At 46.5% G+C, this 27711-nt stretch overlaps 1 protein-coding gene across 3 annotated transcripts in view; it reads right to left on the bottom strand.

Moving 5' to 3' along the window:
- Nucleotides 1-3787: 3787 nt before the first annotated feature.
- LOC100120674 (zinc finger protein jing) overlaps nucleotides 3788-27711 on the bottom strand; it is a 102675-nt gene continuing 78751 nt past the window's right edge. For 2 of the 3 annotated variants that reach the window (XM_008205595.4, XM_001604237.5), the window contains 8 exons: nucleotides 12859-13339; nucleotides 12005-12784; nucleotides 11742-11921; nucleotides 9450-9591; nucleotides 9229-9359; nucleotides 9084-9151; nucleotides 8791-9001; nucleotides 3788-8702 (listed from right to left, as the gene is read on the bottom strand). In XM_008205595.4, the coding sequence (XP_008203817.1) occupies nucleotides 8824-9001; nucleotides 9084-9151; nucleotides 9229-9359; nucleotides 9450-9591; nucleotides 11742-11921; nucleotides 12005-12784; nucleotides 12859-13339 (1960 nt within the window). In that variant the 3' untranslated portion in view covers nucleotides 3788-8702; nucleotides 8791-8823. Of the gene's footprint in view, nucleotides 8718-8790; nucleotides 9002-9083; nucleotides 9152-9228; nucleotides 9360-9449; nucleotides 9592-11741; nucleotides 11922-12004; nucleotides 12785-12858; nucleotides 13340-27711 lie in introns of all 3 variants that reach the window. The other variant, XM_031926706.2, reaches the window with a different exon arrangement.

The raw sequence follows: 27711 nt of genomic DNA, 5'->3' as shown, positions 1-27711 counted from the left end.
TCGAGTCGAGGGCCTCGAGGCTCGGCCGTTCGGGGGCGAGCGGCCGCGGCTAGCGCCGCCGCGCGGAAGCCGCTTGGAACGGAAAAGCTTTCGCGACCATGCACTGTGCAGTGCAAGAGCGACTGCATTTGCATTTCGTCGCGGCGAGAGGATGGCGTTTTTGACTTGGAGTGAAATTTTGATTTCAGGAGCGACGCTTAGGAAATGCACTCCTCCTCGTATTTTCTACGACTGGAATGGTGCAGAATTAGCTGGTTATACTTACATAAGGTATTTTCACCTTTTCTTATAGCTACCCGCGCCTCGCCCGTGTTGTACGATTCGTTACACGGCGCGTGCGGTACAATTAAAAATGAAATCCATTATTAAAGTTCTTCGTATAACCCAGTGCGATAATTGTGCAGTCACGTGATGCATTTCACGCTCCTCCTCGCAATTGAGTTTAATATTTCATGAGAAAAAGCGAGGAGAGGTGCAGGCTTGTGGGAAACCTAGCGTGTCGTATAGCAACAATAATATTACGGTACCTTTCTGAATTGAAGCTCGTTTTCTTCCTGCGCGCTTAAATTAACGGAGACGTTTTATCATTCGGGAAGGAAAATCGATGTAACATTCAATCTTCTTACAGCAGAGAAAAATCTTCATAGCTGGCCAGATCTTGACCGCGCTATAAATACATTAAACGGGACGAGTGCGCGCACAAAAAGCGCGAGCTTCGATCGGTTCATTAGTAAATTAAGCCCGGCGTATACGAATCCAAACGCGCACGCGCAGAAGTCGAAAGCGCTCAAATCGAGCAAAAAGGTAAGAACGGCCCGTCGTCGTAAACAATTAGCTTTTTGCGAGCCCTGCGAACACGCGACGCTTCGAGAGGGGGGATCGACTGCCGCTGTCTGTTGTTGTTGTTGTTGTTTTCCGTCGCTGGCGCGATCTTTTCTGTTTCGTGCACTGTCACGAGCCGATGGCCTTTTTCTCCAGCTCTTTGTTTTGAGGGCCGCGAGAGACTGCTGATGGCTCTTGATCGAGGCAATAATGTTCCAGGCCTTCGGGGGATACGTTGAGAATTCGCGACGGCGACGCACGCCTGCAGAATCGATTCTGATGACTACGCGACTTTTAAAAAAATCTATTTTTCAACTGACCTTCTAAAAAGCAAACTTTTTTCCATTAATCGTCTACTCCGAGCTTAATCGAGTTATTCTCCCTCTATTCTTCTTCCTCTCTCGAACTTCCTGCAGGATGCCCGAGACTGGTCAGAAAGTGCCACAGGGGATCCAGTTTCATTTGTTATCTCCTCTCTCCCTCTCTTTCGCTTTCCCCCTGACTCGCTTCACTCTGCGCGTACAGCTCCCTCCTCGTATCTTTCGTCTCACTCTCTTTTAAGGTATTGCGTTTCCCTCTTCCTCTCTCTCTCTACGTGTTATATTTATATGGGGAAGGTCGGAAGCGGAAACGACGAGTGGTCACATTTCTCGCAGTTTTTTGGAAATAGAGGCTGGGTTGCTGTTATACTTTAGGTGCCTGTAAAATTCGTAAATTCTCAACTCTGTGATCAGCTCTCGATCTGGTAGGATAGTTTTCACTTCTTGAACCTCTCTTATTGTGCGTTGAATCGGACAAACATTTGCTTACGGTACACTCGGTTATCATCGCGCTCCGCTCAAACTTATAGCAATTCATTGTGTTTTCATTGAAAGCGCTTCCGTTTTTGAGTCAGCAATATGAACGTTTGTGAGATATTTAAATTTCTCCGGCACGACCTTCATGCTCTCGTGCACAATTATTCCAGCCTCTTGCATTTTTGCAATGATCTCGTTAAATTTTGTAAGGAATGGCCATTCTTTGCGTACAATGAACGTCACGGGTGAGCTGTATATCACATCTGTTTTGCGAATACTGCAATTGTATTTTATTACAAGCTCGACGCACCTGTAACAGTCCTCGACGCAAGCTACGTTACCATATTTCATCAGATGCTTCAAACATTCAGCAGTATTAGATGTTTCTACAAAACGCGTCCGCAAAACGACTCCGTGCAGGAATTCCTTGTAAGATGCGTGTCCCATAATGCTGTAGTAGCCTGAGTTTATCAAATCTTGTACATTATTAATATTTGCAACGTCGTCTCTAATAGCGAATGTTGATGTGAGTTGTATGTTGAAGTACAAAGTCAAAAAGAAAATAAAGAAAATCGTGTTGATAAATACGAGCCTTACGTTCGCAGCGACGACGAATTCGGTCTCTTGGTAGTAGCAGTACCCATTGCAACGCGGAAGAATTCTAGAGTAGCAGATACAAAACTAGTTTTTAAGACGAACATTACAATTATTACAGCCACGAAAGTCAGAAATGCGACTAACATAATTATTTCCAACTTGAAATTAGTAAATATTGATAATCTGGTTTTTATCCTGCGAGTAATCATACACATGTCTGTGACATCGTGAAGATATGTGTCTAATTGCCAAAATGATCTAAAATATCGCTCTTGTCCTCCTATATCATACTTTTGTTCTATCAATCCGATCGATATGCTAACCAGTGCCTTGGTTTGGAGCTTTCTCGATACTTGCTGTAGCAGCTTTGCTGATTTGGACCGTCGAAATTTTCCAACGACTGTGGATAGGTAACATCTACGGTGTCGTTCATTGGTTTGAAGAGTGCGCGAAATATCCTGGCACACATTTTAATTGTGTGGTTATCGAGTATCGTAGTTTTATCAAAGTTGATGCTTTCACAGGTTGATCTATCGACGACTTAAGTTTCCGTCAATATCGATAATGCGTTAGAACAATGGCTTTCCAAACTTTCGTCTATTATAAAAAATCTTGCCTTTGAATTCCATAGTATCAACTTTTCAACTTTCTCTAATAGCATTTTCAGATGAAAATTAGAATCGATGGAAATTGTGAAAAGTTTACACGGATATCGTAATTTTGATACTACGTTTTCAGTCATCAAAAGCTCATTTTGCAAGCGATAACTTTCAAAATTTTCGGATCCGGATAATCCTACATAGTACAATGATAGTAAAGGAAAAACTTGATCAGACCATATTTTAAAATTATAGAATTCGACACCAAAAACAACGTAATCGAAGGTATTCTTGTAACAAGTCTTAACGATTCCAATCTGAAAAAATTAAATAGTAAGTAATTGCAGCTATGTTTTCTACAGAAAACACATTTAAAAATATCTGCTTACGGTAGTTTTTACTATCGCACTTTCATAAATGCGGTTTTTTTCATTGATTTTTTTCTGACGTAGTAATGCTCGTGGCTGTATTAATACCAACGGAAAGACTAAATAAAACACTATTATTGTATTGCAACTTTTAAAATACATCTTTAACGAAACTTAGCAATACCTTCATTCCTACTTTTATTTTTTCTGAACTGACTAAAATTTGTCTACTATTCCAGGATATCTCTATACTCCAGGTTTTTCTACGTCGCAGACAATCGGGCTAATTTTGAGCTATTTTATACTTCATTTTTACCAATCATATATAATTTGAATTTTAAATTTCGTTCACTTGTTCTAACATTCCAAATTATCAGACTGAAAATCGATCTTTAAAAATACTGAAATGACAATTTACAATTGTTTGAAAGTCACCCCAGCTTATTGGATAATTTTTTGGATATAGAAAAGTGCCATACTCTTTTAATTTGTTTCTACAAACGCATAAAGATAAAAACCAAAATTTCAATTACTAATTAAAACTAGTTATTTCTATTAAAAATCATTCGAACCATAACGACAGATTTAAAAAAATCAATACTACTTAATTTGTTGACTTTCGTTTTTATTATTAAAGATTATACAAGTTTCTAAAGGTGGGAACAGCATGGGCTTGGTCGCAAAAGAAGACGATATTAAATCAATTATTTTTGCATACAATTATGTAAACATTAACTCAGTTTCGCACGAGCACACGAAGAGACCAAGTAAAATTGACGACATACATACGTAAAAGTGCGTGTCTCTTGTGCGCAAAATTATAATAATACACACCTAGAGCCTTCATTGATCATTTTAGAATAAATTGTTCAGTCTACGCGCGTAATTTTCAAAATATTTGATCATGTAACCAAAACTTAAACCTCAAAATTTTTTCTATTCGATCGATCAACTGGTCTATCATCTGAAATTTTTGTCATATTTTTACATACTAACATTACGTTATTCATCATTGTTATTATGTCTTATTTCACGAGATCAAGCGTCATTACAAAACCGAACTTTCGCCTCATTATCATTTCAAATTCGCCTTCTAATAATTTTTTTATACCCATGCCAAAAATTGGTCCCATTCAAATTTTGCTTATATTTCGATTAGGAAACTTCATGAGAAAATAGAACAGAGTCAAAGAGAGGCGAACGTTTGTTTTGCAGGTACGCCACCTAAATACATTAAACGAAAGACTTAAATGATTCATGTATAATCGGAAGTTTCAACGCGCAAAAATATCACCTTTAGTTTTCGTTTGCAACGAAAAAAAAAATTGATCTGCATCATTAACTGTTCTGAGCTGAACAGTTCAACATTTTATCATTGCAACAAAAGTAAAGTATCACGCGTGCCATATGAAATCAAAAGATATGTTATGGCACCAATCATAAATTTTTATCTAAAACACAATTCTTTCTCAATTATTTTAAACTATAAAAAGATGCTTAAATAAATAAGCAAATCTACTCAAACCAATCGATCGATCTACTTCTTTCATTTTTGTTTGCTAATCGTTAACATAATATAAACGTAAAACGAATGTAGAAAAGAAAACTGTTACTTTACATAATTCGAGGAAAAGTGGACGACCATACGGAAGTGAAAAGGTTTTGTAATCAAAGAGCTACCTAATGATTGTGATAAAAGCTACTACGAGGACATAAAATCAGATGCACATCTGGAAAATGCTAGTGCAAATGTCGTAAAAGTAGGCAGTGCATTACTGGCAGTGGCGCGTTTTTAATCTTTTTGTGCTCATTTTTGATTTCCTATTTCACTCCGAAATGGCATATACATCTTTTTCCACGTCCACTTATAATACGTATAAAAGCAGAAGAAACTTAACGTTGTCTTCTCATCGCGAGGGTAAATTATAATTTCTAAGTTTACTGCATGTAAACAAAAATATTTACACTTACACATATAAATACAGGACATTGTTTGCTATACGAAAAAATTAGAACTAAATCGATCTGCGAATGCGAAAAAAATTACATCGTTACAAAAACTCACGTAAGCATTCGGGAATATTTCAATGCGTTTCAACAGCGATGAACGCAAATGAAATATATTCAAGATTACTATTTATTTATTCGATTACAATAAAAATCTCTAGGTATAAAAGAAGATTCTCGCTCGCGATAATCTAAATACAAAAAGAATGTTTTAATCGGTTTTGGACATTTTCAACATTGAAATTAAATTTTTTGATTGGTTAAATTTTTTTTTTTATATTCTCACGAAATTATATTAACAAGTATTATAGTTATATCAAGTATAATACTCCTTTATTTGTCTTACTTTAATAATAATAATTATTAAATAATGATAATATTCAATAGGAAATCGCACGTTTGTATCGTTGGACAACCGTGCTTTTTGATTGAACAAAAACTCTTTCAATCATCCAAAATTTCAGTAAAAGTGTCCAATACCGCGTCACATAAAAAAAAACATATTTGCACTCAATGTTTCTTATAGAAGGCTCGCCACATTGTACATGAAACAAAAAAGAAACCTATTATAAAGAGTCATTTTTCAGCTTTTTTAGCGCTTCCGCTGCGCCTCGGAAAATACAATAATCATACATGTTAAAGAAAACACCGTATCTATCTTTCTGTTTGTTTGTGATTCTCGTCTCGCATAATTCACCTAAACTATGTACAAAAAAAGGTTACCCCTGATATCGACATTTTACGGGGGGTCTACAGAGATCCTAGAGATTACACGTTTCTTGGGTAATTGAAATTTTTCGCACGTTATTCGAGGATAATTAGCGCTTCGGTAGTTAATAGTTTGTATGTTTGCTTGTTTTTTTTTTAGCGAATAGTATGCAGCAATATATCCTACACTTAATAATCATTAATAGCTAAAAAGTCGCCCCTAAAAGAACGCTTTCACTAACGTTCTTTATCTTATATATCTGATCCTTATACAATTATTACATGTAGTGGCAGTGTTTCCTCAGCTGGTGTGTATGTCTTTTGAGTTTCTTACACTCTGTTTCATCTTACCTACTCGTTAAATCGCGTTCTATTCATCCATTTATTTATTTATTTTTTTTACTTATTTTCTGTTTTTACTTTACCGTATCTATATGTATGTACATTTACAACTGGCAGTATCCTTACAATAATCACGAACGCCTTTTCTCGATCAAATCTCCATCTTCACTTCTTCGTTCATTCGTCTTTTAATCTTTTTCGATTTTACAAGTACCCTATGTTCCTTATCGTATCATTATGATATTGAACAAAAATCAATATCGACAATTTGACAATTAAAACCTGTCGATTTGAATTTTCGTGAACACGACATTGTTCTTTTTATCACTCTAATCTTAACGGTTTTATTTTCTAGCCATACATTATATCGATTCTCGACATTTCAGATTTTTTTCTTCTCTTTTTTGAACGTTACGCTTTCCGCTCTAATATCACCCCAGCGTGGAAAATATACAACACAGCCTTCGCATTTCTGACCCGTGTGAGGGAAACAGCTCTTAAGTCAAAGAATCTGAATTAACGACGAATAGAGTGCATAATCAATCTGTCGTCAACTAGATTCTCTTTTGGTCTCGTGTGTTAAAATGCAAGTATGCGATCAATCTGCCAGGAACTGACAGCAGTCAGTCGGAATTGTTTGTTCTTAGGCACAACTTTTATTTGTTGGGTCAATGGTAACAGTTTATTGTTAACCCTTGTTAGTTGGAAATATATGCGCATCAGCATATTAAGTCTTGTATTCAAGTATATCAGGCTGTTTTTTAAAATGCTTCTCTAATGAGTATCATGCACACAGTTGAAAAATATTACTTTTACAATACGAAATACCCTGTTTTTTATTACAAATTTTCAATCATCAAAATCAATTTGCCATTACGTTTGACAAGACGTAATATTTTTAACTGCGGTCTTACTCTTAGAAAATCCAACATTTATAAGAGATTTCTCATAATGCAACGCAGACAATAGCATTTTTGACATTTCTTAAATCTTACATAATGGAAAAAAAGTCTTATTGGTACTAGTTATATTACTTTTGTGCATCACAAAGAAGATCCAGCGAAAATTCGCATACTTGTATTTCTATCACGCGCCACACTTAGCAGAAAGGATGAAGACGATATGTGGCACTCGGAAAACTAATGCATATCAAGAGCGCATCAAACATTTGAAAAAATAATTCGCGCGCATTCACGGTATTCGATAATAGTAATTTGTACATTTGATCATCCCTTCATCAGTGAAACACTGGGGAAGGGGCAACGCGACACGTTAAAAATACACGACGTTTTTCCACGGAAGTACAGAAGTCTTCCATTTCAAGCACAACCCAGACGATCGAAACCCCTACGTATTTACGAATTAGAATTAGTTATTAATTTTTTTTCGAGCAAGTGAGCGAGTCATTCTTAATTCTTTCGCTTATCGAGCTTTCAGTCTACGGCAACAAAAAACATTTTTCGGTTCAATCTGCTTTAATGTTACAAATAATTTTGTATGAGTCACGTGACTTCTAGGATGACGTGTTTATTTGTTGTGTATGGAATTTACAAAGTGGACTGCGAAAATTGTTTCTTATGCGCAAGACGTCAACCCCAAGTAGGAAAAAAATAGCGTACGGCTTTAGCGATCTATATTTTCTAGCTTAGATCTATCTTGCTAGTCTTGACAGTTTCTCCAAAACAAGATTCGTTATATTTTCATTTGCAAAAATAAAAACTAAATCTCGTTTGATGAATCTATCAAAGACTAGCAATATTTCGAAATGCTTACGGGCTTCAAGCCCAGAATCCTCTCACGAAGTGTATAGGTACCTATCGATCCGAGGCGCGAGATGAAACGTTGCGATTGCTCAGTGGTCGAATATATATATTTCCCATAGTCTTCTTCTTCAACGGAAAAATTTCTCTACATCCTCGTATCATTTGCCCTTTCTATTGTTTAACCACGAGGAGTGTCCAAAATAGTGTAATCCAGGGGGACCGATGTCAGTTATCGATTGAATCCTTAAGGCAACCAGAGTGATTATTTGTAATTGTATTTTCCTTACTGTCTTTTTGTGTTTTTTGGCATGAACACTTTCGCCCTTCATTCGTTTAAAAGATTCGCTAAAACGCTGTTGAGGCACTTTCGAGGCTCTCTCAGGATCGTCGTCGAACTTTTGAAACGTCAAAGATCCCACGCTCTTACTTTAGAGAGTAGCGTGTTTTGGCAGTTCATCTGAGTAGTACCATCGATTATAATATCGTAGCTTGGTTGTTTTTCGTAGGTTCTTTTGAAAGATTATTCGTGCTTCGTAACACTTGCGTTCATCTCTTATTGTTTATCTGAAGAAGTTTTTTTAGCGGAGTTTAGATCTTACAGGTGTTGGCTCACGTCACTCAGTCAGTCAGTTTGTTCTTGCGTTTGCTCGATCATCGCAGACTAGACAACAACGGCGCTACCATCTCTATCGCGGATCCCTATTGAAGAATGAACTATTATTATTTCAACATAAACTAATCGTAATTGCTTATTCATATGTTTCTTTAGCTTGGCGGTGTTAATTACCAGGTGTATTTGGGTGATGATGTCTCGCTGTCATCACGTGCTCCTCACGGGTTTTCTGTGCTGTTTGACTCGATGCAGCGGAGGCTTGCCAGCGTTCAAGGCTGGATAAAGTGCAAGATTAATCTCATCTGGCTGTTTAGTGGCAGCCGTGCGTATGGCTACATGCTTCGTCTTGCACATTTCAGATTCCAAGACCCATTCGTCCGGCTCGCTGTTAATTACATTAAAAATTATTAGTTTACACTCGACGTTATTACCAGTTTTGATACCACAATGTACTGGATGAAACTTACATGTCATGTGGATGCCACCGCAGTAGCACTTTTGTTTTACCGTCCATTTCTACTCTTCTCGCTAAAACCTGTGGGTTGAAATATTTTTGCTCAGTACAGTACACGTTACAAATGCATCACGTATTTAGCCAACGGTTATACGTACTTGACTAGTTAGGGCCATCGAGTCTCCCGGGGTCTCGGCCAGGCGACCTTGCGTTCTCGTCTGCGCTAGTTCTATTAACCTATGCTGCAGGCTTTCCATAACACCTGGATCGAAGTAGTCGAAAATTCGTGCTGAAATTACAAATCGAACACGTCAGGCGTACAATAAAATTATAATAAATAAAAACAAATGAATTGAAAAAATACTATTAAGACACTTACCAGACCAAGGCTGTCGTCTATATCGCAACTTCTTTCCATTCCTTCTGACAAGCTTTCCGCCGCTGTCTGTGCTTTTTCTCGATGCAGTGCTGCTAGTCTCGGTCTGGTTGAAGTGGCCATTTACGTGCCTTTCGAGAGCAGTCTGTAAAAATAAAATTTCAAAATTAGTGGTTCGAAAATGATACTTTCCAGCGAATATTGTCCATGGACTCGGCCTCACTGACTGTTTATATAAATGTCAAATTACTTATTACAATCCAAGACAATTGTATTTTCTGAAAAAAAAATGTCAATGCGCGTTATTTCAACATATGACGAAAAAATCGACGAAAACCCTGTTTTCTTTGCCAAATTATACAATTCTCTTAGATGGCGCAAATTTTGTTCCATACTTGATTCTATATACGCGGTCTACGTGATTTGAAAATGTTAACTCTTATCTCGATCGAATAAGCGATCTCGCGCTTACCTTGTCCTTTCGAGGACGACCTACTTTTCTCACAATCTTTCTGCGAAAAAATGCTGCAGACATTTTTGAAACCTCTAAAGATACTGACAAATCTCAGAGAACAACAGAAGGTCGATCAAAAGAATTGAGGTTGAAGAAGCAGCGGCTATTCTTTGCGAATGAGCTCTGAATGGATCCGCGATGAGAAAAGAACACTTTAAGTCTTATGTTTGTCGGTCAAAGATTTGATCGTGATTCACTGGAAAGTACCGTGTGAATAAAGTTCTACGTCGTTCTAAAGAAAGTAAAGGTCCATCAACAACAATGCGAGACACTGAACGTAGATCAACTTTGAGTTCGTTTTCGTGGTTTTGAAGAGAAGGTAATGCGAGCAAGCGTTACAACTCATCTGTTTGAAAACACGCAAACTAAACGTTGATCGGCGAGTTTTCTTATTTGAAATGATAAAATGCAGAATTGCTTAAGCAGAAAGCAACAGCGTCGGTTAATAGGAAATAGAGCTGAAGATGTGTTTGTCGCCAAAAGTCCTACTGACTACAAATGTATTTTCATCGCTTAGACGACTCGAAAAAGCTTTGTAAGAACTCCCTGGAGCTTAAAACGACAAGAGCAAATTTTTCCATTGCGAAACGTTCTTGGTCAGGAAAATTGTCAATTAATGAGGTCAAATGTTACAATAACCTCACCAGGATCTTGAACGACGAATGTTTCACACACAGAATATCAAAGTCGCATGGCGTAATTCAGCGAAAAATATCGTCGAAGCTCTTTCCTTAACCGGCACTGATGACTTGAATAGCGAATGATAAGAACAAGAGAGAAAGAGAGCGACAAAAGATCGGTATTTATATTGTGCGTCTATGACGATCGATCGTTCGGTACTGTCTTACTAGTCGATGTTAATACCTACGTTATCCTCAGGATCACACACAGACTTTTGGGGGAAGAGGGCATACATCAGATATCCACACTCACACAAGATAGTCTGAATGCTCGTTGAGACGTTTGGGCATAAAGATTATTAGTGTTTACATTCTAAATAAGATTCGATGTCCACAGTTTTCATGGCCGTAGTTTATTATATCCAACTATATCTCAGTAAGAGTTTCATTTCTACTTTTAAATTCAAGTATAAAAAGTTAAGTGAATTGTAATTTTAAAAGAAATATTCCAAAGCATTCAACGCAATGTTTTTACATATCAGATAATCGTTACGTTAGTATTTTCAAACAAACTATTATTTAAATTTATTCATCATCTTTTCATAAAAATTGTCTTTAAAATCTACACATAACATAGATGTTATTAGACCTCTTCTGATGATATTTGAGGTCCAGTTCATCTTCGATAATACATAAGTTCTACTAATATATAAGTAATGAATTTGAATATAACGTCTATAATAAGAGCATTGTAGGATTATCCCCGCAAATTCCAAATAATACAGGAATCAAATAGGAAGATGAGTATTGCAATGATGAAATGACATGAGTGATGTACAAAGATTTCGCAGGATGATTCAATAATCATATGACCTCAAAAAATCGCAGCACTTTGACCTTAGCGCAATGTTGTAGACATAAGAGCGAACCGAAATCACTTGACGACGACTGCAAGTCGAATGCGTCAAGAAACTCCGGTTCGCTCCTTTACAGCTCTACGCGCAGCGCTCGAAAGGTCAACAAGACGAAGAGGAGCTTTCCCTCGGGGATATTTTTCGAGCCATATACGATATCAAATATCATCGATGAATTCAGTATAATACACATTTCTGATGCCAATCAGTTTAATCGCACGCATGTTCTAAAGCGCCGCTTTATTACCTGTGAGCTGAATCTACTTCCACAACCGTCGACGATGCATTGGAAGGGCTTGTTGCCGCCGTGGGACAGGACGTGTCGCTCCAACCATCGCCTGGAGCACGAGGTTCTGCCCTGGACCTTGCAGCCCTGCCAGTGGCAGACGAAGTTGTCGCCGCCGGTCTGTGTGTTGATGTGCGCCGCCTGAATGATCGAATCGGTCAAGATGGATTAGTTGCTTCAGCATGTAACTGTGTGCAAAATCGTCGGTCGACGACGAGGCTTACCTGCAGGTGCTCGAGGAGGGCGCTGCTGGTCTCGCAGTTGGATCCGCACTTGTCCCAGCGGCAGAATCCGCTGTCGGCGGCGTTCTGTCCTCGCGCCTTGCCGGGCGCCTTGGCGGGAAACCTGATGGTGGTCGGCGCCGAGAGTATGGGCGACAGGGAGCACGGGGTCGACTGTTTCGAGAGCTCGGCGCTGTCCCTCGAGGACTCCTCCTCCTCGTCGTCATCCTTGACGGAGTCGGTCGGCGTGGGCGGCAGGATGAGCCTCGAGAGCAGCTCGGATGGTTTGCCGTTGCCGCTGGTCAGGTTGTTGTTCTCGTTGACGAGGATGGGCTTCGCGCTGTCCTTAAAACTAGGCTGTTCGTCGTCGAGGCTCGTAGGCGTGGAGGCCAGGCTCGGGGGTGGCGACTCGCTCGTCGGGCTGGCCTCGGAGGTGAGCCTCAGGTTAGAGATTTTGCAGGATGGCAGTGTGGAGAGCACGTCGCTCGGGATTGGCAGTACGGGCAGTCCGTTGTTCTTCATCGCGATGCTACCGGCGCTGGTATTCGTCGTCGATTTTTTGTCCGCGGAGGCGTTCTGGTGCTTGCTTCTCGGCTGCAGGCCGCTGGCGCCCTTCGACAGGGTCTGCACCTCCCAGTCGGCGGCCGCGGTGCCGCTGCTCCGGCTCGACTGGTACTTGGCCAGGCCGTTCTTGCCGTTGCGCTGGACCGTGGCCGGCCGCCTGAACTCCGGCGGGCTCTTGGCCACCAGGACCGACAGGTCGCTCGTCTGGCTCTTCTTCGTCTGCGAGCAGGCATTAATAGTTATACTAACAAAAGTCAATAACACGCAGTTCAATGCGCGCGACGCGTACGAACCTTGTTCTGGGGCTTGATCTGCGTCTTGAAGTACTCGGTGATCTTGCCCTGCGAGTCCTGCAGCAGCGGCTGGTCCTTCTGCGCCGCCTTCTGGGGCAGGCTGCCGTGCTCGGGCTCGGCCTTGAACCTCTTGTAGCCGTTGGAGCAGGCGGTGGCCGCGAGCGGCGGCGTCCAGGGCCACTGGGGCCTCGGCGGCGCCGGCTGCTGCTGCGTGGGCGCCAGCTTGCAAGCCGGACTGCTGGCCGTCGAGGAGCTGGACGAGGAGCTGGACGAGGAGCTGGACGAGGAGCTGGACTCGTCGGTGCGCGGGACGCCCTCGTCGCTGCTGGCCGTGCTGCAGGGCGAGCCGGGCTCGGTGATGTCGCTGCCGCTGGTGCTGCTGCCCGAGCTCACGCCGCTGCTGCTGCTGCTCGCGCCGGAGATGCCGCTGCCCGCGCTGCTGCCGTTGCTGCTGCAGTCGCTGCACGAGACCGCGACGCCACTGCAATCCAGACAATTCGACAAGGTTAGTCCCGAGGTTCTCGCTCGCCGACCGACTTTCCGAGGCTTAGAATGTGTGTGTGTGTGTGTGTGTTTGCGTGTGGCTGTGTACTTGGATCGCTACGAAAGTCAAAAGCGGAACGAGACGGGCAAGACGCCGCGCTTCCAATTCCCGGCGTCTGGCCCTGCGCGATAATTGGGTTTTCGCGGGCGGCAATGTCGTTAGCCGCCGCTAAGCGTGCAATTTCCCGCTCCATCTTGCTGCAGCAGCGCCCGCAGTGCACCTAGCCCCCCGCGGCGTTAAAACTCGGACGTGCCCCGCTTTTCGTTCTCTCATTTTTCCGGAAATTCCGAGGTGGAAGACGAGGGCTGATAAATTTCGTTACTCGCGAGCTAACGTCATCACTCCGGCGCGGATTGATAATTCCTCGCGCGAGATAAAAAAAAACAAGAAAACGAAAAAGAAGGAGCTCTTCGCCACTATTACAGGAGCACAGTCGACAGCTTTTACCAGTACAACTTTTCTCATCGGGGCCCTCGAAACTTTCCTCCGCGGAGTTTTCGCGGAGGGGGCCGAGGTTTGCTATCGCTCACTCCTTTGATTTACACGGCCGTTCGCCGTCGCGCACACGCGTATAGTCTCGCGTCAAAAAAAAAGCACTTTCCAGCGGAGCGTCCACTCGAGATTAAAAAGGGCGCTAACCGCCGGCTGAATAAAAAAGCGATTAGATTACCAATCGCCCTTCATCGGTATTCGACGCCTCGGCGTAAACTGCCCATCGCAGGCGCGAGATTAAATTCCTCGGCAGCAAGTATTTAAAGCCGTACGGCGAGGGCCGGCCGAAAAACAGCGCCGAGCCGCAGACTGCATCGGGGCTACAAAGCGACCGAGAGATGCACTGCAGGCGCGTATCAAAACGAGAGTTCGCTTTGAACTTTTCCTCTCCCACGTCGCTTTTCAGCTCTCCGCTTCGGTTACATCCTCCCGAACGTGCGTTCCGTGTTGGTCTTTCGCGCTATACTGTATCGGGTCGCCCGCGTCCGCTTGCTCTTTTAATCTCCTCTTTCTCGGTACTGCTAGCGTTTATCGGATTCCTCTCCCACGAAATTTTGACATTTTATCCCGAAACCAAGCAGTGAATAACGCCGCGCAACCAGGAAGCTCTCACCTAATTCCCTCCGAGCGCAGCGGCCGCGCCAGACAGATAAATTTCTCCTTAGCGCGCGCTGTTCCTCCATTTCTCTCTCTCTCTCTCTCTCTCTCTCTCTCTCTCTCTCTCTCTCTCGCGGCCTGTCTCTCTGCCCCTGGCCATCTCTCATTTGCGCGCTGCTGTTGCGACCGCTGTGGCGTCGCATGCGCTCATAGACAACGGCGGCTTTGCGCGAGGAGTTATCTCTTTGTTAATAGGCCAAAATAGAACTACGGCCGAGAGCCGGGAATGGCTACGCTTGCGCGCTGATGGATCGCCCAGGAAGCCGGTACGCGGCTTTTTGCTCTTCGATTGCGGGGGCGGCGGTCTATTTCGGTTTAAACTCGATCTTCACATCGACCCGGCTTTTTTTCAAGGATTGAGGAAATCTCGGCTCGAGAGGACTAATCGCGCTAATGTCTCCGCGGAGCGCAGCGAAAGAGATGAAACGCAGCACTTGGATTTTGAAGCGATGGGCACTTAGAGCGCGCTCGAGAAGTCATTTCGCCCTTTATTGCCGCGGGTTATCGCGACTCGTCTAGCTGCCGCTTCTATGCAATTAAAGAGTCGGGCTACGGCGATTTCTTTCGTGATATTGTTTACAACGAGAATATGAGTATTTCACGCTGTAAGGAAACGAAACTCCGCAGTGGGAAAGAGAAGACCTCTCCTCCACCCCCTACTCTCAGCGGCGGCAGTGTATTCCCATCGAATTCGCTTAATTTTTCATCGCACTCCGCCTCGAGAGAGATAATCCGATCGACGCGACTGACGTGTGCTGACTGCCGAAAGAGATCGCTAAAACTTCCCTCCGCGCCTCGCTCGTTCCTCTTTTTTTTTCCCGGCGAGCTCTTAAGACAGATTTTACGCTCGCGGAAGACCGACGTGATTTCAAGAGATTTGCGGGGGATTAAAATTCGACGAAACTTTTTTTCCAGGCTCGGGTGTACGCAAGAACGCGATGCATTACGCATTCGCGCATCGCTGGATCGGATTGGGAGATCGCTGAAGGGCTTTTCTGTTCTCCTCTTATAGAGTAAGCGGCCGTAATTATTCGCCGAGCCGGGAAGGACTTCGGGCGCCAAAAGTGGAAGCGGCGGAGGAAAAAAAGTATACACACGAGAGTCAGGACAGCGTGACTGCGGCAAAAGTTTGCGCGGCGGAAGGAAGCGCAAATTGTTGTATAGCCGGCGCGCAACTACACTCGAAACGAGACTTATGAAGTGAAGGAAACTAAGCTCATTAAAAGCGATAGTTGTGGTTTCTTTTCAGCTCTCGGGCTGCACGCGTGTACGAGAGCGAGCAGTGTACACACGGCGTTGTTTTCTTTGGCGAGCGAGTGCAGAAGTAGAAAAGGAGAACAAAGAGGTCAATGAAACGAAGCAGATGTCGGGAGAGTGTGGGGAGGGCAAACAGTCGTGCTTGTGCGCTTCCCGTGACAAATAAGTTTAAGTGATACGAGTCTTATTTTGTTTCATCGATTAAGAAACTTTAGCACTGCGCGCGCTGAAGCGGAACGGAAAACTCCGTTTCGTCTTTACCTCGGGATTATGAATTACGGCTGAATAATTGAAGAGCTTGAGAGAAAGTTTCATCGCGGTTTGTGACGCAACTTGACGACTGGCAAATTATCCCCCAGTATATAAGATCGCGTAAAACTTGCTATACTCGGCTAAACTATGTGAGCACGATAGTTTGCTCTCGAAAAAGTTTCGATTAAACCTTTGGCATATCATTCAATTTCCTCGCGCGACGAAACGAGCGAGAGAATCCCAGACGCGACTATTATTATTGTCCGGAGTCACGACACGGCTGAACGCACTCTCCCTCTTGCTCCCACATACCTATATAGACGCGGCTTTCTCTCTCTCTCTCTCTCTCGCTCGGAACACACGCCGGACGCGTCGCGTCGCGTAACTGACCTACACCCACTCCGGCGCGCGCAGGCGCGTAACCCCGAGGGCGGCGGCCTCCGCTGCCGACGACGACGACGGCATCGGTAGACAGCTCGGGCTTGGATGAAATCACTCGGCGCTATGTGCCGATGTATTTCGGGCGCGAGCCGCGCACGGGATTGACGGCCGGCGCTCGCGGGCGTCAAAGGCCGCGCGTGGCAACTCTCTGCCTGTGTTGTGAGCTGGGCCGTTGGCTTGCGGATTTTTCGACGTCGAGTGCATTTCAAATTATAAAATCAATCGCTTTGTTTCAGAAGCCACCGATTGACGGAGGCTCGACAATATTGGATACTCACGTGGGCGACTCGCGCGAAACTGATCGGATTTTCGCACAGGGAACAAAGGGGGATCTCTCGCTCGGAGAGAATGAAGAAGAAAAGCGTCTCTATATCCACCGGCAGCGGCGTATCCGGAGGGAAATTCCGACGCGGGTCCGGAAACCTCCCGAGATAGATGTGTGTACGCGCGGGCACTCGAACGGAAGGGGGCTTTTATACACACAGCGAGGAATTAGAGGCATTTTTCTTCCGAAATTTAATTCTTTTATCTCCGGGGCAGTGTTTTTTCTTTCGAGCGAGGGAAAAAGTTCGCGAGTATCCGAGGAGTGCCGAGGGAGCACGTAATTTGGTACACGATGTGCGAGCGCTGACGGGCTGAGAGGTTTTTCGCGTAGCTACCAGCGCAGCGTAAAGGTCGTCGTCGTTTTATCGATCGCCTCGAGAGCTTGCGACGATCGCGAGAGCCGAGAGTTCGAGAAAGCTGAAATTATGACCGAGTGTAATTTTAAAGCCGCCGACAAGAGAGGGAGAGCCTCGAAAACCGGGCATCAGCGCGGCCTTCTCTTTGCCTCTTATTCTTCGCCGCTCGCGCGCGCGCGCGCGCGCGCACTGCAAATTGCGCACGGCGCAGATAATCTATTCCCTCGGGGCCGACTCGGGCCTAATTAGACCGGGCCCGCCCTCGGCCGCGGTTTCTCGCGAGGAGAAGAAGCCTCTCCGAGCGAAACGAGAGACTCGTCTCTCGACGAGCGAGCGAGCGACGAGTCGCGCGCGCGGGCCGTTTGCATGCATTAGCGAGTTTTTGCTCGGCGATTTGGCTACCGAAATGCGCCTCTGCCGTGAGTTATGGGGAGAGATGGTTATCGGAGTGCTGTCGTCGTCTGGAGCTCGAAATTACTCCCGCTTTTCGCGGCGGATCATCGCTGAAACGCCGCGTTATCGACTCCCTTTTCGGGGATTTCTTTCGCTATATCTGACCAATACCGGACGGACCCTTTTCAGCCAGCGATGCCGTCCGCGTGATTGCTCGAGGCCTCGGACGCGCGCGGGGGGAATCGCCGGACGTTATTGAGAGCCAATAGTAAATACAGAAGGGTGCCGAGCTTTCGTTCCTTATTTAGCTCCTTTTTCTGCAAATTCGATTCCAAAATTATATTCCAGCTGTTTGCTCGATTCATCCGACGGGGCTTTGAATAATACATCGAGGATGAGCATCGCTTTATCGAGTAGGCTGCTGAGCGATAATAGAATTGAAAATTATTGGAAAGAGTGTTGTCCGTGTCTCGAAAATCGGTCAGTTAAATTTGGAGTGTTTTCGGTGTCACTGGGAGAATCGAATTACATTCCCACAGTCGTCGCATAACTCGCCGGCTAATTAATCGGCGACACGAGCAAACAACTCTATATACAAAATCGATTAACAATTATTCATAACCCGCATTAGCATTCGCGTAAATAAATCGTTGCGCTGCCGCGCGATCCTTTGTGTAAGTCGAGCCTCTCGCATTCGCATTCCGATTGCATAATTTACGGCTAAAACTCGCTGATAAGTCAGTGTTTCAGTCCCGGCCTGCATATGCAGATAGACACGCGCGGATCAGAGTCGAGCCTTCGGGAGAGAGGCGAGCGCTAACGAGTATACCGGCTGTGCACGGTCGATTGCGCATTAGCATATCTCTAGCCGAGCGTAGTTTTGTTTCCGTTCTCGCGCGCGTGGATTTTCTAATCATCGATCATCGACTTATTTCTTTGGAAAGAAGTATTTTGCTAAAACAACTTCTCGCGCGCGTCCCAAGGTCGGACAAATTTTCCTCCGCCGCGAGTCTCGTGGCGCCTATAAATCAAGAAATACTTTGGGGAGAGAAGAAGAATGTGCGTGCGCTCGCGGAGCAGCGAGAAAAATACGAGGGCTCGTAAATAAGAAGTGCGTTTAAATAACAGGTGAACATTTTCAAGAGGAAGTACGCCCTGGAATGCAAACCTCCGAGACGCGCACCCCAAAGCTCGCACCTACGCGCATACCTCGAGCTCTCATCGCGGCCGGCTCTTATCATAAACACCCCATAAGGTCTCGAATGAATTTTCCTTCCCTTCAGGCCGTCCATAAATCAGAAAGGCATATAGCTCGCGCTCGGTGCAGGCCGTGGGAGTAAATAAACGCTCGTGAACGAGAAGACCACTCGGGCCGAGGGTCCTCTCTCGCTGCCAATCAGTCAAACTCGAGCCGTACAGCGAGGGGAGAGCGAGTCGCCTCGTGCGTCGTCCCTCGGGTCAGCGACGTATTGGATTAGGCTCGCGCTGCAGCGTTGTCGCGGCGAGAAAAATGGAGGAAACGCGAGAGAAGTCGTTCTTACGATGCCCGCGACCCCCCTTCTTTTCAGCTATTGTTACGTCGGTCGCGATCAGCTCGCCGTTACTCGGCTTCCGAGGGTTCATAGCTCGCGGCACGCGGTCTATTCGAGCGGAGAGCAAATTATGCATCGAAGAGTGGCCTGATGGAAAATCGAGTTATCCATTCAATCTGCAGCCCCTACGTAAGTTGCGGCGCCGTGCTCGCGAACGGCAACGCGTTCAATATCGAAAAACCTCTTACACGGCCAAGCACTGTATATACTCGTCTTTCCCTTCGCGCTACGGTAGTTACGTAAGTCCATCTCCGTGTATCCCCTCGTGATTTTGCGTTCGCCTCCCTCGCGCACCGCTCGTGTACACCTACGCGGCAGGGAAAAGCGAGAGAACACGAGACGGCGTTTTGACGAAAGTGGATGACACGCGTGATTCGTCGTAAAAACGAGGCACGCCGCTTCCATTGTGCGCGAGCCGCAGTCAAGATGGAGCTGGGGCTGTGGGAAAATTGCACGCTTACGGCTTGCGATCGAGTCGTACGATGAATGATATGCGAACTATACTTACGAGGAGACTATCTTAGGTGGTAGTCTCCGATCTTGTCCAGGCCGCGCATGTTTCTATAGGCAAAAAAATGAAATCCATGATTCGGCGTTTATTCCGAGTGGACCTCCGATCACAAGTTCCGCAATTGTTTGAATTTATGTATAGGGAAGATTTTTAGAGGTAAGATTTTACGCAGTCTCCGGCTCATAATCGAAGGTCCAACGAGCCAAACGGCGAAACTCGGATTTCACCCGTTAGTCCATGGAGACACGCACGGTCTAGGCAAAATCCGAGACCAGCAGCTGAGACACTGACCTTGCAACTCACAATGAAAAAGGGCATTAGTAATTATTTCTCATGATGGACGTGTAAACGCAAGCGAATGCCATACTGGCCCAACTGTGTAAAGTCGGAGCGAGAATCGTATTCGCTTGATTTCTGGTATAATATAACACATCAACTGAACGTGAAATGAAAATCAAGAAAAATCATAGGATGGAACCAAAGTGTGTGTACCACAACGTAACCATGTCACCGCATAATACCCAACAAAACAACCATACGTTACTATAAACAAAAATAGTAAACTGTGTCTTCGAAGAATCAATGTGTGTCTTGTTAATAGTGAATGCGACGGAGTGAGCCGCTTACCTGCAACAAAAAGAGAAAGAACGCGTTAATTATGTACAAAGGCAAAACGTGTATAGAAGGAGCGTCAGAGAGAAACGCGCGCACAAAGCGCATTAACATATGGCTTAAGCTACGTTAGCGATGAAAAAACATTGTTAACGCGCGAATGCCGAGAGTCGGCTTGAAAATCATCTCGCCGTGAATTCCGAGCTCCGCTTGTGTTGTATGCGCGTAATTGCAGAGACTCACGCCAGACGGGCGAAATCCATTGTCCTAGGCGGCTTTGCGTTTTTAATGGCGCGCGGCGGAGCTGAAATTCGGCGAGATGAGAGGATCGTTATATGTTGCACAGCTCGCTCGAGCTGCTTGCGCTGCAATTTATTCACATCGATCATACCTTACGGCATCCTCTTCTTTTACTGCCCTCGTGTCTAGCCTATATACGTGGTATATACAACACAGACAGAGATATAGAGAGAGATATCCGCCGCTTCAATTAAACTTTCCCTATAAATCAATGAGAGCCGGCGTCTCGGAGATTCGATATAAAATCCAACTTCCCAAGGACTTGCCACACTCTCTGCAAACAAGTGTCCAGAAGAACAACGGGAAACTTTTAACTGCGAACTTCAAGCTCTCATCGGAACTATGGACTGTATGCTCTCGCTATTTATATTACACGGCGCGTCATTAGAAACTCCCCCGCGCGCGACAAGTGACGTAACGGCAGAGACGCGAAATTAATTAAACATAACGAGCGGGACGGCTTGTGAATTTCTTCGCGCGCGCTACGGCATCTTTGCCGCGGATTATCGTGCCCGGGCACAAAGGGCTGGCATTGTCAGTCGAGCCGGGGGGAAAGGCTTAATTGTGCGATTCGTCAGGGTGATTGATTTCCGCCTCGTTACTTAATGACGCCCGTCACGGCTTCGCATATTTTTTTTTTTTTTTTGCAGCGATACGACGCGTCCAAAACACTCGACGCGCTATTCCGGCTAATTTGAAAACCGTCAACGTGTCAGGCGGCCGAAAATCCACGTCTAATTTTTTTTACCCCGACTCGCGAAAAAGTTGTACGCTGCAGTCATTGAATTTTCCCCGATGCGCGCGGCCAGCGGGAAGGCATAACGGGGGGAATATTTGCACGCACGCGACGCGTCGGCTCTCGAATGATTTTGATTGACGGCACTTTTCCTCCTCGACTTCCTGCCCACGAGCTCGCGCGCTCGCGTCCATTATAATACGGACGCTGCTGTGCATGTGTGCGCGCGAGAGTTGCAGGACTCACAGAAATGAGCGGTAATTGGGATCTAGGATGCGTGCACTTTTCGACGGCAATCACGTTGGACTGATCGTCTATCTGTTGTGCGAGTGAAGATAACGCTGTTTTTGCGTTTTATAACGACACAGCAAGAGCGAGAAGTGAGAGGAAAGACGAAACTGTGTTATCCTCTCTCCGCGCACACACTGCGCGCAGCCGGCACGAAACGCGGAAGGGTCCCGGCGACGACAACTTCTAGTATACGGCATAGAGAAAAAAAGAAGAGAGGAGAAGAAAGCAGCCGCTCGGTGCTCTCCCTTTTGAAAGCCTAACCTTGTCGAAAATTCCGTTAAGAACGAGTTTGCGCCAGAAAAACGGGTCCTCCGTCGTCACGCACGCGCCTCGTCGTCCCTCCGGCGTTTTTCTCATGTGGGACTTCCTAAGCCTCACGCACAGCGAGAAGGTGCAAAAGTTCCTGCGGAGCCATTGTCTACGTGGAATCGAGTATCCGCGGCTGTTCGAGAGACGCCAGTGGAATCTATTGATTAAACGGCAGACCTCCCCCCGAAAGCGCGGAATAAGAGAAGTCCGGTCGTTTCGCGATGTACACCCTATTACACAAGGCCATTCGGGTCCCCGACGAGCGCCGGCTATTTTCGGAGTCGGGGGCTCGTTCGATGGAGTACAGCAGTAAATTCACGGCTGAAATAACCTCGAATAAGCCGGCACAATACGCGGAAGAAATCGAACATTAGAATAATACCCCCTTCCACGCTCGCAGAAGCACAAACATTTAAAGGCCGCGGTGCAATGCACTGCGCTCGCGGAATCACATTCGGCGGAACCGTTATACCGCGCTGCGCGGAGACGCAAACGCTGACTGGCTGCGTAATCGCAGCCAGCGAATTCGACTTTGGTCGCGTCTCCGATTCTTTCCTCGTGTAGTTTCCACGTATAATTAGGAGGAAAATACGTGAAACTAATGCAGCGGGGCCCGTTTTTTTTTTCTAAACCTCCCCGCGCGCAGCGCTCGTTCCCGGAAATCGTCGACTCGATCCATGCGCGTTCATATGCTAACTCGCTGCAGCTCATGAGGAGGAAAAGACAAAAACGAAGGAGCAAGACGCGCGCTTTTGAATACAGATGAGAGAGCGAGCGCAGTAACGGCGCTTCTAAAGTTTTAAAACTCGCCGCCATAAACTTCTAAATCGTTTTCTCGATTCCTTTCTTCCTTCCCTCTCTCGCCTCCTCTTGTTATTGTTTGCTCTTCTTTCTTGCCTCCTCGGCGCGCGAGATTTTTTCGCGCGTAAACATTCAGGGATACGAGCGCTAAAGAGAATATTAAACGCGCCGAGAAAGAGAGAGGAGTTAATAAGCTTCTATACGCGTATACGCATATAGTTGATGAGTAAAAAGTTGTGCAGAGGTCAGATATCAAAGCGAATGCGTAAAAATCCGACGCGTGGCCCTCCTAAAGCATGCGCGTGTAAAAGTTTAATCGGGCGCACACCCTTATCCCTATTATTTCCTTACCCCTTTCGCTGGGAGGAAGATCTCGCGAGCGATGTAGACCGGATTATGCTAATCTCGGCCTGACTCGCTCTCATTAAAACTTTTTGAATCTCAAATTTGGCGTGCGATGCTTTTTAGCGCTCGCTTTTTACGCCTCGCGTGAGCCAGATGAAAACACGCGGGCGCGCGCGCGCGTCATCGCTCTATATATTCACCCGCGCACTGTACTGTTCTCTGTCAACGACGTCTGCTCCGGCCTCTTATCGTTAATTATGGAGATGGAAGAACCGAGAGAACGTATTCAAAGAAAGAGCCCGTGGGATCCTCGAAGCTTTATCTGCTTAGCCGAGGCCGAGTCTCGCACCCTCCGATCTCGCGTATTACGGCTTAAGCTCCTGCTGGGTATTATGCGTTTACTTATTTAGAGAACTGTCGATGACTCTTTTCCTAGCGCGAGAGTAAATACATCCATTGAATTTCCTCAGCCAGTCCGTCAGCGCTTAAAGACCTCTCGAGCTCGCAGCAAAGGCCAATGACTCAAAGGCCTCTGTCTACTCCTCTCGCTCCGGCAGCTGTGTGTCGCGTAATAATAGACAGCGTCCGTCGACGAATATCGCATGCGCGCACGAGTTGGTCCCGCCGCCGCCGCTGCACAGCGCGTCTCGTTAGCATTAATTAGCGAATCGGCGGCGGCACGAGAGCGTGAGAGAGAGAGAGAGAGAGAGAGAGAGGAACAGAGAGCTAGCGCGCGAAACGTCGAATATAATCGCCCGTGAGGGACATGTGCGGGAATTTGCGGGCGAAAGGGGTGAGCGCAGTCGTTGCCTGTCATGGGGTGGATGACCCAGTTAGCTCTCTCTCTCTCTCTATCACTCGGACGAGTGACGGGCTTTGTTTCGAGGATTCCTCGTGCTCTGCGCTAATTAATTAACTCTTTGGCTCGATGAAAATACCTGTAAACCTTTCCAACCTTTCCAAGAGCTTTTCGATACGCGACGTATACAGGATCGCACGGCGTCTCGATATAGAGCTAGCGCGATGGGAGAGAAGATAGGCGGCGTCGATAAAAGTTGACCGTCCGGGCAAGCGCAAGCCAGTAGTAATGCGGGTATTCGTTACAGCTCGTAGACAGCGTTTTACTCACGCCGGCGTGAAATACAATGAAAGAGATGGCTCGATGTCAGTTCGCAGCTGTTGTTTTGGTGCGCGTATCGCGATGGGGCTTCGATGTTGCCTCTCGCCATTTACGAGTGTAAACGGGTAAACATCGCTTGCGTTTCTTTCGCTACATGAATATACCCGAGAAAGAGGACGCGAAGGAGAGGACCCGAGAATAAACCTAATATTGCCGGCGGCCGAGCCTTTTCTTCAAGCGAAGCCAACGAGGCAGAAGCAGCGGAGCAAAGGGAGACAATAATACGCGAGTATGTGTTCGAAAATGAAAAGGAGCCGCTTCAAAGAGTTGAAAAGGTTCGAAAAAAGAAGCAACAGCCGCGAGAGGATATTTTCCTCCCTCGTGAACCCGCGCCAACTCACTTTCAACGAGTCGAAACTTATTCGTGCGCGGAGCAAAGTACGTCTCGTCTTTACACGCGGGCAACAACTCATCCGTACAGAACTACAGCCAACTAAATTCCCCCTTTTCCCCCATCACCGCAACGACAACGCAATCGCGTCTCCCTCGAAGCTCGTAAAAAACTAGTCGCAGCCGAGCCTCGAACGCGTTAAACGTCGACGCCGCCGTCTCCTGCGTCTGCAGCAGCAGCTATCGGGAGGAGATCAGTCCCCCACGTATACTGGCGCGGCCTAATCGAAAGAAGCGGGCCGCGTCGATATATACTCGATTTATCTTTCGCTCCCGCCCCGCTGTCGAGTGAGAGCGAGAGAGAGAGAGAGAGAGAGACGATTCACTGCCAGCTGATGCGCCGCCGCTGTGCACGTATTTTTATAGAGTGGGAGAGAGGCAGCTCAGTCGTGAAGAATTTAATGAGATGTTTTTGGCGTGAAGATTGGTTAAAAAATGTTTTCGTACATTGTTAACGGTCGAATCCGCAAGGAGCACAAGTCTCCCTCGCGCGCCAGCGGGAGAGGAATCCGGATGAAAAAAAGGCTCACTGCGCGCGGGACAAAGGGAGGAAAGTAATAACGCGGGCAAGTCGGGAGCAAACATCGGCGCCGCGAACCCGTTTCCCCGCAGTCGAGGGCTTCTTTTCTATTTTCTACTGCTCGAAAGAGGCGGTCTAGCTCGAGACACTCTCGATTGGCCTGGTAAGAAAAAAACGAGCGTAGAAAAAAATTCTCTCCGGAAGGTAACAGTATTTCCCTCTGACAGATGCGCGAGGAAGCAAGATACACAAAACTGGCGCCGGGGGAAAAATACGGGAAGAGAGCGGGTGGTTGCCGATGACCGAGAAGAGAGATACTCCAATGCCGGAGAGGGAGACTGAAAGAGAAAAAAAGACGAATTACCGGCGCGGAACAGCTGCTGCTGCTGCTGCTCGACGTCTGTCTCTTTTTCCTCTGCGCTGGAAGAGAACTATTCGGTAAGCGAGAACAATATTTTTGTCCAGATTATTACCGAGAAAAGTTTTCAATAATTCATATATTACGTAAACATGTAAAAAGCAGCTTTCCCCGGAAATTCCTCTACCCCGCGCACAATACCGTAGAAGTGAGAATCGAACCACAAATACAAGTGACGAGAATGGAGCTAGAGAGAGAGAGAGAGAGAGAGAGAGAGAGGGAAAAAGAGAAGAAGACGAAAGGGAGAGCGCGAGCGAGAAACATCCAGCGAAGCGAGTTTTTATTGGTCTACGGGAGGACGAGCCCCGAATCCAGTTCTCGCGTGCATGCGCCCGGATCCGGGTCCCGGCGACTTTTCGTTCGGCCGTCGCCAAATGACGCGTGCGAGGGTGAACCTCGGCGTCGCACGTTTTTCTCGCGTTTGATTGCCATCCGCCTTGCACTCCGCGAATGAGCCAAATCCATCGACATTTAGCTGAATCATCGGCGCAGGCTCCATTAGCCCTAACGGCACCGACGGATGTGCGCGGCAGCCGTTTAATTATCGATCTCATCGCACGCTTAAATGTTTTTCCCGGGAGCGTCGCGCGCTGGCGTGGCATTTACGCGCGGAGAAACTAATAGACTATCGAGGATCGATCGATGCGTCGCATAATGCGATGGAAGCGCGCGCTCCAATTTCGCGTCGCCTCGGCTGATGATCGGGTCGATCGGGAAATTAATTACCTCGTTCTACATAGATGAGTCGACTTTTTCCCCGTATACTCGGGCTATTAAGACTCTACTGCGAGTTTATGATACTCCCGATCGAGTTTCGATTTTAACGTCGCTTTGAGTATCGCAGTAGGAGGCGTCATAACTGCGACGGCAAACAAAGCCAATCAGTGTAACAGTTCGGATCCTGTGTGCACAATTAACCGCGAGCAGACTTTGCCGAGTCAACATCGGCCGCCGAGCCAAAAACTGCGAAAAACGCAACACAGGCGTTGTACACGCGGGGAAAAACGCGGCTGTGTATACTTTCGAATTATCCGCGAGCGAAAATTCACCGGCTGCGTTCTCCCCTGCAATCAGCGTCGGAAGCTCTCGAGGTTCACCGCAGGCAGACTTTGCTCAGTCAACAGGACTTTTCACTCTGGCCCTCGCTCCGCCGAGTGTTCCGAGTACAGCTTCGATCGAGAGGCGAGAACGGCGAGAACGGAGTCTCCCTGATTTATCGTACATAGGTGTAGGAAAAATTCGTGCTTCCGAAATGTTGACCTACCGCAGAGTGGAAACACTCTGGTCGGGGAGGCGCGAACAAAAAGCGGCCACGTGTTTCTAGTCTCGAAAGGTTATTAAGAAATTACTATTTGCCTCAGGAAAAGCTGTAGTAGAGCTGTGTGTGTGAGAGAGAGAGAGAGAGAGAGAGAGAGAGAGAGAGAGAGAGAGGGAGAGAGAGCAGCCGCAGGAGGGTTTCGCTGCGTACATTTATGAGGCTGCGCTTCGCCTCAGTCGTGTAAATATAGTTGCAACGCCCCGCTGTTGGTTCGGGCCGCTGCTGTTTCTCGCCAGGGGAGAACTGCGGCCGGCCCTCGGATCCCCCGGCGCGCGGTTTAGGATGTGCGCGCGCGCGTGCGTACAGTGCGCGGCAAGAGTTATTTACGCATGATTCCGATGTCTATTTGGCCTTTCGCTGAAAAGCTTCCGCGATCACCTAATCGGCGGCACTTTTTTGCGTGCGCGCAGATGCCAGGGTGAAAAATATCGGCGAAAACACGCCTAGCTGAATAATCGGAGCCAAACTAGAACTGCAGAGAGCACAACCCGTTCCGGGCCGATACGATAATGCGCGGGTACGAGGAAGCTAGTCGGCCCGGGTTCTCTCGCTCACTCTACTCTCTCTCTCTCTGCTTCGACGCTTAACCTGTTTGCCCGTGATTTGGCCGGGGCGAGGACTGTGTACACTCGGGGCCAAAAGCGGGCGTCGCAGGCGTGTGCGGCACGCGCAGCTGTTCGCTCTCTCTCTTTCGTCGCTTCCCCCCTTCTCTCCCGCTCTCTCTCTCTCTCTCTCTCTCTCTCTCTCTCTCTCTCTCTCTCTCTTGACTGCGCGTGAGCGCATCGGAAAGAGGATGGCGCACGTACGCACGCAC

The sequence above is a fragment of the Nasonia vitripennis genome, chromosome 3 (genome assembly GCF_009193385.2).
Source record: "Nasonia vitripennis strain AsymCx chromosome 3, Nvit_psr_1.1, whole genome shotgun sequence".
NCBI lineage: Eukaryota > Metazoa > Arthropoda > Insecta > Hymenoptera > Pteromalidae > Nasonia > Nasonia vitripennis.
The sequence above is the reverse complement of the archived record's forward strand: the minus strand, read 5'-3'. Positions and strand labels throughout refer to the sequence as shown.